This window comes from Pezoporus flaviventris, unplaced genomic scaffold, assembly GCF_033815535.1.
Source record: "Pezoporus flaviventris isolate CSIRO_AGI_PZ_B2104156 unplaced genomic scaffold, CSIRO_AGI_Pfla_v1 ptg000036l, whole genome shotgun sequence".
NCBI lineage: Eukaryota > Metazoa > Chordata > Aves > Psittaciformes > Psittacidae > Pezoporus > Pezoporus flaviventris.
This window is the reverse complement of record NW_026892584.1, coordinates 13,942,633-13,960,476: the sequence shown is the minus strand read 5'-3', so window position 1 is coordinate 13,960,476 and position 17,844 is coordinate 13,942,633. Positions and strand designations below refer to the sequence as shown.

The following is a 17,844-nucleotide window of genomic DNA, read 5'->3' as shown; positions in this document are numbered from 1 at the left end:
AAGAAAAAGAAACCCTGTGTTCAGCATACAGACCATAGAGATAGATAAAGCATTAGCAGGACATTTTATCCAAGTACTTTTAAGACATAAAAAAATCCCTTAAATAGCTTTATGCTTTGTTTCTAGATAAAGGGAGACTTTTTCTCATTTTCCTAACATGACTTTATTTAGGCCTGAAGATTTATGAAACTCTGGATATTAAATTGGCTAAAACAGCCATTTTGGAGCTCAGTAATATTTGAAGAAAATAAATCATTGAGGAAAGAGTGAAATATTTCTCTATTAAATTTTCTGAAATACTGAAAAACGAATGGCAGTTTTACAGAAGACACACATTAAGTTTCTGAAGCAAGAAATAACAGAAAGCACATCAAGCACATTGTTTTGTAATTTGGTCTAAAGACCATCAAAACCTCATGCAGTACAAGTGCTGGCATATATGTACACACATTCCATCTAAGGCCAACATCAGCCCTACACCTATAGACTAGTTAACCACAGAAATAGTGGATTTTGTTTGTACCACTGTACTTGGTACCCGGACAGCAAAGTAAAGCTGTGTTCAGAAAGAAGCACTGCATGTTCAAAACCCTTTCTTTACATAAAACCTTGTTTTTATTGGACATCACTGAGTCAAAGGCAGATGGCTGATCTAATTTTAGTTAGGGACAGATACAACCCACCAGTGGCCAGAGTAATCAAGGGTAGCCAAGCTTACGAGCCCTAAGCAACAAATTTATTTTACCTCATATTCAGATTCCAGTGTCACAGTGTTCTGTTTTAATTTTTCTTTCAAAGCTGGATCAACCTGCAAGACAAACAAAAATACAGCAAAAATGTTTGCTTTAAGGAATTTTACTTTTTTTTTAAGAAAACTTAACCTCAAATAAATTAAATATTGGTACAAGCAAACCCTTCTCTCCTTTAAATGAGTTTATATGCTATTTGTTCATGTACCAGGATGAGACAGGTCAACAGCCGAACTCTTCAAATCAAAAAGCAGCATTCTTGAAACTAGCCCTGCACTTGTATCACCTCAGATACTTAAATGTGTAACTCTTCAGTTCGAAAATGTGAAACTAAAGAAAGCCTTAAATGAAACAAGACCAAGAAAGAGAAAATTCTTATCACATTACATATTTTCCTCCTGAACGTTGTGTTCAGTGAGTAGGTATACAATACATTCTGGTTTTCAAAGTCTAAGCATGAGTCAAACATCCAGTTTTCTGGGGAACACACAGCTCTTTCTTAGTTTTGATTATGTACTGACAATGCCAGCAATTCCTGCCACCTTTCAGAGAAATTTGTTCAAGGAACAAATGCAAGAACAGACATGCCAGTGAACCACAGCAGATGCATTCCAGGTTTTAACTTTTCCAGAGCCCAAAATAAGTTATGTTCATCCCTCCCTTTGCTAAGTAACATCTGTCTCCCACAGGCCTAAGCACAAAAGCAAAGGAGAAAAAGATAATTAGCATTCTTCATACTTAGAGAACACATTTTATGTTCTCCTCAGACATCAGCCATGTATGCAGTATTCAGACATAGTCATTGGCTAACCAATTAAAATATCAGATAAATCTGCCATGAGAAAACATTCTCATTTTCAGACCTTAAATACAACCAGTGTTAAACAAACCAGAGATGTAAAGAGACTGGCAACGTGCTTAGTTCTATATTCCTGGTACACTAGTCTAACTAAAACTAGTTCAGTGAAGAAAAGTTGTTATTCTTCACTTGTTGCTTCTTGATCTGAATGAAAAGGGCACAGTTACCCTCAACACAACCAACCTGAAATGTCTATAAGCAGTCTAGAAAAGAAAAAGGAGGTAGCACATGATATAGAATTTGCCTGGTTGATGAGAAGACACATTTTCAGATTGTGCACCAACACAAGCTCCTCATACTCAGAGGTACTTGAAATACCTATACTATCTTTATTAATACTGCTCTGAAGAATAATTTCCCTAAGCCATAATGTTCCACTTGATTACAGTTACTGCCTACTAGTTAGTATGCAGCCTGTGAGACTTCAATTCCTACGGATGCTCAGACAGGTAAGTCTAACACCATCTGTACAAGGCCAGAGGTTTGACTTCCCTATCTCATCACAACCCAGGAGGCAATCAATCTCTCAAGCAATCAAGGAGGTTCCTTGATTGTGTGGAAGACAACTTCGTCTTGCAAGTAATAGAGGAGCCGACAAGGAGAGGTGCCATGCTTGACCTCGTGCTCACCAACAGGCTCGTTGGAAACAGGACCCTCCAGGGCAGCCTTGGATGCAGCAATCACGAGATGGTCGAATTTGAGATCCTCAGGACAGTGAGAAGAGCGTGCAGCAAGCTCACTGCCCTGGACTTCAAGGGGGCAGACTTTGGCCTCTTCAGGAACCTGCTTAGTAAGGTTGCATGGGACATAGCCCAAGAGGGCAGGGGGGCCCAAGACTCTTGGTTGATATTCAAGGATCACCTGCTACAAGCTCAGGAGTGTTGCATCCCAACTAGAAGGAAGTGCAGCAGGAGGGCCAGAGGACCTCCTTGGATGGATAAGGAGCTCCTGAGGAAAATTCAAATGAAAAAAAGAGGCTTATAAAAAGTGCAAGGACAGGCGGCCTGGGAAGAGTACAGGGATATTGTTCTGGAAGCTAGGGACCAGGTTAGGAAAGCTAAGGCTCAGTTAGAATTAAACTTGCCTAGGGATGCTAAGAATTACAGCAAGGGATTCTACAGGTACGTAGCACATAAAAAGCAGACAAGGGAGAATGTAGGCCCCCTCTAGAAGCTCTCGGGAGAACTGGCTACACAGGATTTGGAGAAGGCTGAGGTTCTGAATGACTTCTTTGCCTTGGTCTTCACTGGCAAAAGCTCTGACCACACCACCCAAGTCTTGGAAAGCAGACGCAGGGACTGTGAGAATGAAGACCTTGGGTTAAAACTTACACAGGGGAAGATTAGATTGGCTATAAGGAGGAAATTCTTTCCTGTTAGGGTGGTGAGGCACTGGAATAGGTTGCCCAGGGAACCTGTGAATGCTCTATCCCTGGCAGTGTTCAAGGCCAGGTTGGACAAAGCCTTGGGTGAGATGGTTTAGTGTGAGGTGTCCCTGCCCATGGCAGGGGGGTTGGAACTAGATGATCTTAAGGTCCTTTCCAACCCTAAATATTCTATGATTCTATGATTAAATCTGGTCATAGAAATTATGTTTTTGCAACCTCCAGACTCTTTACATATGGGAAAGAAGCCAAAACATCTAAAATGGTTAGAGTTTGTACAGGATACAGCTCCCACCTTCTTTGTAATTAAAAAAGCTGTATAAAACAAGGCACTGTCTCTGCAGTGGCCCTCAACATCAGATAAAAAATTAAATGCTATTTTTCTGCCTTGGCATTCAAGGCTTCCATAGAACTGCCCTTCATTAAAGATGGATTGCCTCACTCCTGTGACCATGACCTCAACAACAGCCATGCTTCATTAGAACTACAAACCCATCCATCACATGTGCAGAAATGCAAACTCTTTGGGCAGCCAGACAGGCTTTGGAGCTTGCTTTCACAGAGATAAGAGTGATCATGGACCTCACTGTATTCAGAACTAAATGCAAACACTATTCGTTATGCTTGGTGTTCTTGCAATACACATACGGGGAAAAAAATGCTCCAGAAGTAAAGGAGCAAGAGAATTTTATTTCTTCGTACATTTTCCCTTCATTTAATAATAAGGCACCTGAGAAAACATAGCGGGAGCAGCATTTTTAGTTAATTAACCCCAGCCAGAATTTATCTTACAAAGACAGCTCAATATCCCCACTATCAAGTTTTATTTTAACAATTTTTAGCTCTCTTGCATGACCACATTTGTGTAAGGTAAAGGGAAACAAGCAATCTACTGCTGCTTATCCTCCCAGGACCCTCTATCCTCAGACTTCCTTGTGTCTTCTTTCTCTATTGCCTCACAAACGGAGAAGACTAGCTAAAACTGATAAAACACTCATAACTTTTGATGCTGTTGCTTTAATATTGACAAAAAAGCAGGAATAAAAGAGGCTAATTGAAATTTCTTAGGAAAAAGTTATCTTGTAAATGAGAGATGAAGAGAAGCTGCTGCTTCTTCAGAACCAGGAATTTTATTCAGCAAATTAACTTAACAAAAAAAGGCTAATTAAGCCCTGTTTTGAGGGCAAACTATATCCACATCTTGTCAAACTTTTAGTATTTAACATACAGGTACATGAAAGACTTAAAGTCCACTCTGCAGGGCATATTATTTTGGTCAAGACTTAAAGTCCACTCTGCAGAGCATACTATTTTGCTCAAAGTTCCACAAAAACAAAAACAAAGGGGACACAAGCACACAAGTGTGCATTTCTTCATCTTTACCTTCTCTTTACCTTTATTGCTCCCTACATACTTACCCACATAGCATAATTTAAACATGCTTGACTCCACACAGAAATTGAGTCATCTGCACGTTCTAAAGCCTTGACTGCAAAACCCTGTTTTGCAGTTGCCAAATGGAAACAGACAGGTTACCATTTTCAGAACCAAGATGACAGTTGAGAAGAAGTGTATTATAAAGTCCTGTTTCCACAGTGTTTGTATGATGCTGCACTATTTTTGCAACATCAAAAGAACAAAAAGAAGAAAAGAAAACAGAATGGTGCTATTTTCATTCAGAAAAGGCAGAAAAATATCAACAGGAGCCATGATCACAGATCGTAACCACAGAACACTTAAAATGGGGGCAAAGCCATTAAAGTGCCCATGCCAAAGCAGTAGCTCCTTTGTATTACACGTTTGCCACAAGATCCAAATAAAAACACATACATTTTGCTTCCATGATGACTGCTATGCCAACACATATGCTGCCAAATGAGCTAGAAGTATTCAGCTATGTACTGGTAAATGAATCATCAGCTAAATTATGAATACAAATCTCTATTAGTAAATAGGATAAGGGGAGCAGAAAAAGTCCAAATGCCAAAGTAGCCTGGCAGTGTCCTCTGCGCCATTATCTAGGAGGCAGGAAGGAACAGGAAAAAATATCCCTTTATGCTAGTGGACTCATTCTTGTCAGGCAAAATCTCAGATTCTCCTTTAAGTCCATTTACAGTCAAGCTTTGTTTCTAAATACGGAATTCAAAGATGTGTAGAACTATAATTACAGCGTAACTTCATGTTAAATTCCTACTGAAATACTTGATGTAAGTATTCAGACAGCTTTCATGAGATGGTGACTACAAGGCTTCAAAACCGTTGCTGTAAATTGCGTTTTTCAAGTCTTTACTGTTGGGTTGTTTTTTTTTTTCCTGGGGCGTGGGTTGTTTTCTGTTTGTGGGGTTTTTGGTTTGGTTTGTTTTTTTTTGTTTTGGCTTTTTTCCTTTGCAGCACTTGTGGCAAAAATGAAACATTCTCACGGTTATTTTCCATATTACATCAATTAGAAGTGCAAGGGCAGGTATATTGACACATTTCAAAAAGGGTTAAAGAAGAAAGTTTTCAAATTAGAATTCTGTCCCATTTCAGACTCCACTGTCCCTGCAGATTTATCTTTCCTTAACTTCAAAAGATACAGACTTAAAAATAAATAAATTCTTAGATGGCTAAAAGTAATAGGGGTTAAGCACAAAAATATTCCTAGAAATCTTAGTAGGCAGCTATTTGAGGCTTTAAATCCCTAAAAAAAAATTTAAAATGTGGCTGCCACTTCTCTTTCCAATGAGAATCTGGACAGAATTTCTAGGTGGAAAAAAAGGCGCATCTCAGGGTGCAGGCAAGAGGCCTCACTTTAGAGCAAAGCAGGAATATCTGGTGCTTGCCATCCCTACCAAAAACTAGGGACTCCTGCAGCTCACTGTGACAAACTGTTGGCCTCTCTATATTCATTTCAGTAAAGGGAAATTTTGTTTATGACACAAATATTTCTGGTACAGTTATAAACCTAAATGTGCTGCTACTAAAAAATATCTCTCGCTAACAATTTTGTACTGATCCTCAGTGACCACAGTTCATTTTGGTTCAGAGGCAAATAATACAGACAGAAAGCAACTGTACAATTTGTGAATGTCACTAACTTCACCTCCAGGATATGGAAAGAACAGCTCTCCCACAATGGAACCCGAAGAACACCACTGCTATCCCCTTTTAATGTTCAGAGGGATGGAACACCTCTCCTATGAGAAAGGCTGAGAGAGTTGGAGTTGTTCAGCCTGAAGAGAAGGCTCTAGGGAGACCTTACTGTAGCCTTTCAGTACTTAAAGAGGGCTTTATCAGGAAGATGGAGACAGAATTTTTATTAGAGCCGTTGTGATAGCACAAGGGGTAAAAGTTTCAAATGACAAAAGATTTAATCTAGATAGAAAGAAGATACTTTTCACAATGAGGGTGGTAAAACACTGGCACAGGTTGCCCAGAGAAGTGGTGGATGTGCTATCCTTGGAGACATTCAAGGCCAGGCTGGATGTGGTTCTGAGCAACGTGATCTAACTGAAGATGTCCCTGCTCATTGCAAGCGGGGTGGACTGGATGGTCTTTAAACGTCTCTTCCAACCTCAACCATTCTATGAAACAGGGGAATGCAAAGCAGACTAGTAGTGTCACTCCTGTTCAGCAGAGTCAATTCATATTCTAATTTTCAGGGTAGCACCCCAGGTGTCCACAATATATGTATGCCTAGATCTCTAACTTAAATAGCCACCTTTCACAAGCAGTCTCTCTCAGATATAACCATTATTATTTATTTGTCCACTTACTATTTGTGACCATGGGTTTTAGCACTAACCAAGTCTCCAATATACTGCATCTTCTAAAATTAAGGGTTCAATTACTACACAAAGAAACTGTCAGGAGAAAACCACGTCATGAGAAGAGGACTGTGCTTTTAACAGTCTCCTCTCACAAAAGTCACTGCAGTAAATTGTATACTGGGTATCCAGAGACTTGCATGTACTGACCAAATATTTGCATGCAAAGTCTTAGAACTCCAGCAAACATTTCCAGAAGGCAGTAGGAGATGTTTCTACACTAAAACTAGTTATTTTTCTAAAACATGAGTATCCTTTCCTATCCTATCCTCCACAAAAAGAATATACCATTGAAAAAGATTTTACCTTTTAATCTGGAAATGGGTAAAGACAATGGCTTGAATGCAATGAACATGAATTAACCTTGGTTTATTTCCATCTGCTCACACTAGCATAAAAGATGGGACACAATTCTGCTGCAGTATCCACAGCACAGAGAGTCCATAAAATGACTGTTTATATGAAATTCTTCATTTTGCTCTCCCCACCCATTCTTCAAAATTAAAGAGTAAATTAGAACCACCAGGTCTGGCTCTCCCAAAAGAAAATCTTTGAAAACATTTAACATATGCCTAACTCCCCTACATAGAGAATGAGCAATCTTGCATGGATCGGTCAGCTTTTATCTTCCTTGACAAGAAAAGACTCCCATAAATTGTTACAAGTCTGTCATAAATATTGCAAATTGTGGTCTCTGAGCAGAAAGAGAAGCTGTAGACAAGAGAGGATAAACCCCAGGACTCAGGAAGTGCAGTGTAAACCACAGCAAAGCTGATCACCATTCTACTTAAGGAATTAAAGAAACAAAGCTTGTAAAGACTGTAAAGTACAACAAAAGTTGTACTTATGCCAAACTCCTGGCATACATTTTTTTGGCAACAGAGGCAAAACATACCAAGTTGTGCAACTTCATTTACAAGATCCTTTAACTATGTTATTTATAACATTTAATACATTAAAAACACTCAGGTAATGCTACATTCTTCACTACGAGGGTGTTGAGGCCCTGGTACAGGTTGCCCAGAGAAGCTGTGGCTGCCACATCCCTGGCAGTGTTCAAGGCCAGCTTGGACAGGGCTTTCAGGAACCTGGCCTAGTGGAAGGTGTCCCTCCCCATGGCAGGGGGTTTGGAACTGGATGATCTTTAAGGCCCCTTCCAACCCAAACCATTCTATGATTCTAAACTGCTTATACTTGGATAGGAATAACACAGGGGAGACAGCTGAGACTATGTGCAAAACCTGGCTTTGTGTCCTTTGTTTCCTAATATCTGCATAGAATACAGACAGTTAAACAAACAAACAAACAAATCAACCCAGTCTCTGACATAAAACAATGCAGACATTTCCAAAGGAGCAATACAAAATAGCAGCAGTTCCCAGAGTTACAGTACACGGTGCACCAGTCATCTCCTAAAATCCAAATCTTTTATTTGCTTACAGATGGACCAAAAAAAAAAAAAAAAGACCTACAGTCCCAAATGCTGAACCATGCATTTTCACATGATAATGCCATGGAAAATGCAATTAAGCTAATTGCATAAAAAAAGCCAATATGATGATCCCATACTTCAGCAAGCACTTAAGCATTTCTAGATTTCTCATATATAAGGTCATCAAAACTAACAGAAGTTTTATAGCTTTCAGTTCTGAGAAGAAAGTACTCTGGCATTTAATCAATGATTTGTATGCTTTTGCATCCAGCTTGATTTGCAGGTGCACAATTTTGATTTATTTGATTTATAAAATACAAATCAGAGCCTTAAACCTCAGCTCCGAGTAAGCTAGCATTAATTTAATTTCACAGTAAAAATCAGTGCAAAATTTGTTCCTTCCAGTATAAAGTATTTCAATAGACAAAAAAAAACAACAATCCACAAGTCTGAAACCAACAAGAAGACCCTTGGTACTTCTGAAAGGACCCTGCAAGGAAAAGCAAATTTTGCTGCATGCATAAAGATGAACCAGTTCCAAGTATAGACCCAACCACACCTCTTCCCTCAAAATCATAATGGCAGAGCTCTCCTATACAGCATCTCAAAGCTGGCATTCCTGGGATTTGCTACATCTTTTTTTTCCCGCAATCCAACAGTACAAAGAGCACGCTAAGTATTTGTGCAATGTCTCCCAATCCCCTTTCTACTTTCTTCCAAAAAAAGACGTATAGGAGTATAGGACCTCCCAGGTGAAATGGCTGGAGTATGCCAGCCACAGGTCTAAACTATGGAAGAAAGACGAAAGTTGGTGAGAGAATTCTATGCATTTATTTATCATCACAGGAAGGAGTGAAAAGTAAGACAACAGCACATTCCTTCCTGTGGGTCAAAATGTGGACTGCTGGTCACAAAAACTGTGATTCTTAGGCTGGAACAAGAGTTGCTGAATTTGCTGAGTCAGCCATCACAAAACCCCGACAGAGAAAACAGCAAGAGGAATGAGCTGCCTATTTCAAAAACATTAAAATACAACTTCTCAAGGTGCCTTTGTAAAGGCTCTTTAATATGCTACACCTGTCCTGCTACAGCTACTTAGACATCGTGAAGTACAGGGCATAAACGAAACACCCTTAAGGTATCAGTGCAAAAAAGGAAATGTTACATAAAGCAGTACTTAAAAAAACCCTTTCCTTCTCCTCAATGTGTAGGTATAATACATGAAAAATTAATGAAATCTACTAAAAGGCTTCAAGTTCTGAAATACTGGTTTTATCATAATTTAACTTACATGTGATCTCTTTGGAGGATAAACCTCTGAAAATTCGTTATAATTTGTCTGCTGTTAATACACATATTTGACATCCACATTTTCAAATGCATTTTCTACATATTTCAGTTAACCCATCAGCATGCTATTTAGTTACTATCAGTACAGCATTAACCAATGTATGCAAGATGGAAGTCCAGTTCTAATCCCTGGAAGTGTTCAAGGGCAGTTTGGATGGGGCTTTGAGCAACATGCCTGGCCCATGGCAGGAGGGTTGGAACTGGATCATCTTTAAGGTCACTTCCAACCCTAACTTTTACTGTATGATAATATACAAAACGTTGAACTCCTGCATTCAGAAACACGTCATCTTTTTTGGCAAAAGCAAAAGCTTTTACTTTGAATAAAAGCTATACAAATACAAAAGAAACTTTGTTAAGAGTTCTTGAGTATTTACTAAGTAATTATTTGCTGTATCTAAATTACAGGGTTAATTGGTCTCATGTGCACCAACTTGCTGGGAGTAATGGACATGCTACTGAAAGATGCATCTAAGGACTTACAGAGAGTGTGAGTTTGAGACCAGTATTTAGGTAAAAAAAAAAAACAAACCATACAAACAAAAAAAACCCACCTTTTGCCTCTAAATGGAAGATACTTAATAGCTAGAAACAATAAAGACAAAATACACATTTTAGATGCAAATCCTGCAGAGTCAACATTCTTTATCATATTTTTAAAATATTGCTTTTTAATGGCTATGTATCTACTATACAAGTTAAAGCTGGAACATTGGTGCAAATACCATTTAAGCTTTTCCTTATTACTCCCTTAGTCACATCCTAACTGGACAAAATTAGCCTCTTTGTGGTAACTCTGAAAAACAGAAAAAGTCACTTAAGTTTCTGTTAAAAGCAAGTAACTTCCAGACAGAAATCATAAACTGGCATTTGAAGCCATCATGCAAGCAGTCTGTGTTCCTCTTGTTTTCATACTTTCATTCCTGTACTAGCAGACAGGATAGGATTGGAGAGGGTGTACTCCTTAGTTCTGTGCTTCAGCAGAAATACCTGTGCACTGATCGTTCAATTCGACTCATCTTGGTAAATTAATCCTGGCAGCAGCTCATTTTAACACAAGAGCACAACCAAAGGCACCATACAATATCTAAACCACTATCTTTTGCTTGGTGTATCAGGGACACATTTAAAGTGAAAAGTCTAACTACCTCATAGGAGGCCAAACCTTAAAGTTTCAGTGAATGCACTGAAGCTTCAATAAAACAACAAAACCCACCACAAAAACCCAAACTCCCAAAAATCGCAACAACCAACCTTCTCATGTAGGAACAGAGCTACTCTGATTCTTCAAATGTCATATAAACACGTAACACAGTTAAAAGAACGCACAAGCACACATACAGATTAGGAATGCTTTCCTGAATCAAACATAAACATATGTAAATGTTTATGCATTTTTTTTTTTTCTAAAAGTATAACTTAATGCCTAAGGCCTGTCCTGAACCACGTGAAAATATACTTGCTATCCTCATGCAAACAAGCCCAGATTTCACAAAACAACAGCAAGAAAATATATATACAACGTTTCCGCTGGCTCAAAATAACCAACAGTGTAAAACCAAACCAAAATGTCTGCTCTTTTGTTAACACTAAAATCTGTTAGTTATGTTTTAAAATTTAGTTTCTATTTATAATACAAACCTCCAAACTTTCAGTAAGCATTGAAACCTGCTTTGATGTTTTTCTGTCTGTTTGAACAGAAACAATTATCAGAATCCAGTGTGAACTTACCGAAATTGCTTTCGTTGTTCTGAAACTGCATTTCTACAAATTATGTATTGAGAACTCCCCAACTACCAAATTCTAATAACTGCCATCCTAAATTTGCATGTCTTAAATTAACACTTCTCATCATACGGTTCACATAACATTTAAGTAAAAATACTTTCCACACTGACATCTAGTGAAGTTTTACAGTAAGAAAAAAGCCTATTCTAATATTTTGCACTTACAGAAAGCTTTTAAACTTCCGAATTACCTATATTTTCTATTGCTACAATTTGCAACATGATTATACATCATGCACTATTTTCTTTTGAGAGATATTTTGCCACCATTTTAATAAATAACATGTTTACCTGCCAAAGGTTCAGACATTCTGATCAGTAAAATAGAAAAAGTTATGTAATTAGATGTAAAACATCAGTAGCAAAGTTACTTTTCTTCCTATCATGCCAGATGTACTTAAAAAGCTAAACATCCAATATTAACAAAACAATTCTATTACATTCACTGGGAATTATGAATGCAAAATATTTTAATTCATACATTTTAGTTACTAATAAGACAAGTCATCTCTCTTCCCTATGCAGTATCCAGAAATCTTGTATCCCTACATTCTTTCAGTAATCAATGAAAAAAGAGAGATTCCTCTGGGAATACCTAAATTAGTCTCCTGCTCTAAGTCATCCCAGAGCTTGGTAGGCTTTATGAACAGTACACATAGTCTTTGAGAAGACTTCGCAGAAGTGAGGGACTGTTACAGAGAGCTTGTGAATTTCTTGACCCCATAGCTGCCATATATGCATAGGGACAAAATACTATCTCAGATACCTTCTACCCTCCTCGAGCTGCACTCCAGGGAGGCAAGACATGATGTTGTACAAGCTACAACATTAATTTCAGCACTCATTAAGTTTCTAAAGGCAAAGTCTCATTTTTATGCCTCATTGAGAAAAGGCAGTTAAGCACTGCCTGACAACATACAGGAGGTTCAGTGCTGACTCTGGGGAAAACGTATCACCTATTGAATCACAAGCAAACCTATAAATGCTTTCTGCAGTGACAGATATTTGAAGAGAGACAGATAATGCATTTTCCCTTCTCATTAGTGATCGTACTCCAGATAAAAGTTTGGGCTATGCTATTTCAGACAGCTGCATAGCTGAAGTTTGCAACAGAACAAATTGACTCAAGTCTTTCTAACCTCAAAACACAAAGAAGAAGACAGCAAAGGACCATTTAAGTAGAGATTGCACCTCAGAACGGAAACACTCCTGGGTAAATTGTATTCAACACTTTCTTGGTAAAAACTGTAGTAGACTTGTAAACTTCTCCAAGTCCAGAAGTGCAGAAAATCGTGACCTAAGAACTGAGACTCCAGAACTTCCTTTTGAGCTCCAGTATGCTGACACCATGGCCATTGGCTTCATGAGATGAGTCTGAAAAGCTGGATGTTTTCTGGTGCTTGATGGAGGTGAGGAGAAAAATTGCTGGATATTAAATTATGTTTTGGCTAAAAGCTGCCTGAAGCTAAATTACACACTTGTAATCACTTCAATTGCAAGGCAAAAATACCAGTAATTAATTGTGGCAATGTGACAAGATTTAGAGGAACCAAAATGAGTTCTTGATAGTATATAAAATGTAAAAATCTGAGAGCTATCAACATTTCATGTACTTAAATTAGTTCCACTTGCAGTGGCGTCAGAACGAGTTTCTCCGGTTAACAACCTTCTCTTCATCTGAATCTAATCTTGACAACAGAAACTCCATCAAGAATTATGAAATGGAAAAATGGCTCCTGTTTAAAACAAGGAACTCTTAATACTTGCACTTTATTTTGTATTTCATCACAGAGAAGCTCAATAATCTGAGGTAAAGCTGCCATATGTCCAGGTTAATCCAATCACAGCGCTTTTTTTCAACACAGAAATCTCGTCCTGGCAAAATAAATAAATAAATAAATAAATAAATAAATAAATAAATAGCATGCAAATTTGGCCATGTGCCTGGAATTTCCAGATGGTGGGCAGCACAGTCAGGTGGCAGCTTTAATGTGGCTGCTTGATGCTTGGAAATCCTGAACAATGTAAATCCACTGGGACTTTTGTGCATCTGACTTATGTGCAGAACATACCTAACATGTTCCCTCTACTGAGTACTCCCAAGTAAGATCTGCCAGATAGGATCCAAACAATGTCCTGTATTTCCTGGCCATAAATATGAGAGCCCTCACATCAACTACTCATTCTAATGCAATCTTTTAAGGGCATCCACAACTGCATATACATGTAAGAAAGCAAATTAAAATAGGCAAATAGCACTTGGCACACGTATTAGTACACACATCTGAAGATTCAGAACTAGATTTACAGAGATCTAGCACCTGGTTATGTAGCAAAATCCACAGCCTGAATTAGACTTCTGGAATTAAAAAAAAAGGGCAAGAGAAGATTTAGATTCTTAGAAAGAGGACACACACTGTGAGGCAATTAGAGCAGCAGTAACTACAGACAGACAAGAGGAAAGACTGAAGAGTTTTTAAGAACCAGCCAACTCACCCCAAGATTTGAAAAGATACCTCCTTCCAGTTAGGATTCATAGTCTTCAGTCATCTCAGAGTGAGGCAGACCACACTTTGTTCATTTTAAAGAAAAGAACAAATCCCTCGTTTCAGAGAAGGAACAATGTCCTTACAAAATGGAACTCTACTTCAAGATGCTTAATATCAAATACTCATTTCATAAAAACACAGAAATTCTAAATGGCATAGAAATTAAGACCCAGGTTTCCCCTACTTCACATATCTAATCTAACCACTAAGTCACAATAACATTTTCTCTCTCGTTCTCCCAATTTCTTAATTACTTCATACTGAGATGAATTTTAAAAAGAAAAGCTGGTAATGCCTGTAGCTTCAGGCAATCTACAAATTTACAGTTACTGAATGTTTCCCAGAGAAAGGACATGTGCGTTGAAACTCCCATCCACATCCTCTGTCTGAAACAATGAATCACAGGAAGTTCGTGTGAAGCCTCACAAGTTGCGCTCACAGCATGTTTACCAGAGCTCACATCTCAGCTAACACAAATTGAAGAACATCTATGTAATGGAGCCTAAAAGATTTACTATGTATTTAAGAAACGCCAAGCTATGCAGCACCACGAAAACTATGGTAGTAGAGAGCCTGTCCAAAAGCAGAATTTTAGGTACGTAAAGGATCTTCAGTCTAAAAGCAACATACATGCAGGTAGTTGAGAATGGAAGTTTTAAGAATCAAAACTCTCAATCTGAAACTTTAAGTTAATTTTCCAAATCTTTATAAAAGGCACAAGAATCCCCTGCCTCTTAGATACATGCCATTTTTGACTGAATTATGTTTATTAATGTATCCTTACACACAGGATATAGCATGACATCACAGCATAGACAACAGAAGAGCCTTGCAATTTCTACAGCAGTAACCATGCACACCTAGAAACTCACAGGCAAGGGCTTTTCTTCATTAAAAAAAAACTTATTAAAAAATTTTAGACAAGGATTCAGTTGAACACCTCATCATAATTATTATTTAGCATCTGTGGCCAAACTCAGTATCATTAACAATATATTTTCATATTCATTGCCAAAAAATTATGCTGGCACAATATTACAAGATTGAAACTAAAGACCCATTTAAAAAATGGATATTTCAAAGTTAAAAATTAGAACAGCTTTAATTCTTCATCAATAAATACGCATATTACCAAAATAATCTCTGTATTACTATTAACATCATCCCATCCAGATTTCATGAGACAGTCCCAACTTTTAACAACCACATTGTGATTTTGAGAGCCCATAGCTGTTTCAGGGTATTAACTGAAGTCTTTTGGTATTGAGAGGTCTCCTGGTTTCATCAGAACAGGCCAGATAACCTTGGTCTCATTTTTTTAAACATTATGCAAGATGGTATGAAAGGACAATCACAAGTAATACATCATCTCCGGGCTGTCCTACAGTGCTTTAAGCTGTTTGTGGTGACAATAAGCAGTAGGTCTAGGTGGATTCAATCGCCGGAAATCATTCAAAAACACACATATAGTGTCAGCCTCAGAATGGGGAAACAAAAATCTTACTGAATTCCCAGACTGACCCTGTATTTATCTTTTACAGAAAAATGGTGGTTAATGCACTAAACTGAAACAATGTCTGATAAATGAAAACATACACCTCTGTCTGACACCACAGCAAATTCAGTAAGCTGCTGTTTAGAGACAAAGTGGGGAAATTATCTGAGATAAAGCAAAATGGATTAGTTTTTGCTGAAATCAATGCAAAAAACATGAACCCCAACTCGAGCAGCTGAACCTCAAAATCTTCAAGAATAGCATGGATAAAGAGCTCATTTTCATACAATCCTCTGGACTGAACTGAAACAAGAAAGAAAATTTATGTCTGAACATCTGGTACCACCACAATATAGAGTAAGAAAAGCTCTGCTACCCTTTCATTTCTGTGCCATATTGCAGGACTGAAATTACTACCTGGGATGGTTCTGAACCATGGTCAAAAGATGTAACAAGTTCCAAATTTCCCCTGCCAACAGAAACAAAGGGCACCTGCTTAGCCATCAATCAAAAGCCAGGCTGCCTTGCTTAACATCCAATTCTAAAACCCTCCACAAAGCAGGCCATGCTTGAAAGCAAGGTCTGTGCTTTAATTTAGTAAAATGTGCTTCATTACATAAACAACTTACAAAGATTTTTTTTTTTTCTCCTGTAAGCAATGATAAATGAATGTCTCTCACATTATCTAAAGCACCAAATAACATTTCACTGTATTATTTTCTTAATTTTGGGGGGACCTAGGACCAAGCTCATTAATGAATTTAGTTTTTGAAAATCAACTAAATCTACTTACACAAGGAAATTAGCCAAATTTTTCCTTCATTAGACTTGAGACTCACACTAACCTGACCTGCTTAAGCAAAAATAAAAGATAACAATAATCACCAACACCGATCCCTTGCCACACTGTGCTTGTGTAATTAGCTTACTGAAACCAATTAAACACATGAATATATATTTATAAAAAAAGAAATGCTAAAATGATAGATGAGAAGAGTTAATTATTCTTCCAAGTTCAGTGACACTAAAATGATTCCAAACTCTCCAGAACCACAGAATTCCTCAGACACAAACAATGGATTAAGTAAGAGCTTCTCTACCTTCAAGCCATCTGCTAGACTGCCAATAAAGCTCCAGGGAAATAATATTTAGGGCAGGCTTTATCTCACCTAATTCTATCCATCTCAACTTTTGACTTGAAGCATAAAGTCTGTATCTAGGCTCCTCCTACTATCAGCTGAACAGAGATGGGCATATCTAGAGAAAATAAATCCCATTTTAACATATGTGTCCCAAAACCTAACTCATCTGCACCTGAAGTTAGGCAGAGGTTTATCTCACCCACCATTCATTGGTCAAATGAAATATAAATAAATTCAGACACAGAAATAGGAGCAGGTATTTATTTAAATTTCACTAAATTCTAATAATACAAATAACCCAGAGTATTTTGAATACTAACAGTGTTAATTTAAATTGACCTTAGCATAGGTAGGGAGTACTGACACAGCAGGAAGTCTAGAGAATGAGTATAAATTCATGTGGAACAAAATCAAGCAGAAAGCCTGCAGAACACACAGGATAAGTAAGTGCATGGAAAGATCTGGGCTGACAGCAATAGCATTAAGTCCATTAGTTGTCATTAGAACAAACTACACCACCGTGGGCTTTGCCAGTCCAATCCAATCACAATGACTTGGCTATCCAGATTACTCCTTGAAATGGTGAAATCAGTCAACTTTTGGCCAGGCCTTTACATCCTGCTGTAATACTGCTTGCTATCTCAGTTAAATTGTTAGTATCTTTGATAGCTTTGCAGAGAGAGCAAATACTGCTATTTATACTCAAATAAGAAAAGTAAGATACTTTGCAATAAAGCAGCTCTATCTAGCACTAGTAGCTCGCAATATGTTTAATGATAGGGACAATCTGCTGACTTCCACAACTATAAGTAAAAAACAGCATTATTTGTGTCATTTTAAATGCTACAGACATATTCAAAGGTTTAGGTTATTTTGGTTTTAAATCTTCACCTCATATGATATACATTATTTAAAGGAAGAAAATTATGTGACATATAAAAACACAAGACATTTTTCAGTAACCATACTAACTTTACAATCTTTTAAATTACATTTAATTCTGTAACACTTTTATCTTTCTCACAGCAACCCCCCCCCGGGAAGAGGGTGTAAACCAAATAAACCGAAAAACCGAACCAAACTTTTGCTGGGGCACAGAAATCCTATCCAGGTGGAGTTCATAGGCAGGTAAAACAGAAGCAATAATCAACAATTTTAGTTTTAATACTTCAGGGCACGCCTATGTGTGTGTACAACTCCTGCAGACATCCCTGAGCAAGTTTACATAATGAAGCAATAAGAATGTGCCAGCCAGCAACACAGCATGGTCTTGTCCAGTCACTCACAAATG

At 37.8% G+C, this 17,844-nt stretch overlaps 1 protein-coding gene across 1 annotated transcript in view; it reads right to left on the bottom strand.

The window, feature by feature from the left end:
- The window catches only part of LOC133274262 (cytochrome c oxidase assembly protein COX16 homolog, mitochondrial), a 51,655-nt gene that overhangs the window by 14,419 nt on the left and 19,392 nt on the right, over positions 1–17,844 (bottom strand). The window contains exon 3 of the mRNA XM_061463225.1: positions 746–808. Within this exon, the coding sequence (XP_061319209.1) occupies positions 746–808 (63 nt within the window). The remainder of the gene's footprint in view (positions 1–745; positions 809–17,844) is intronic.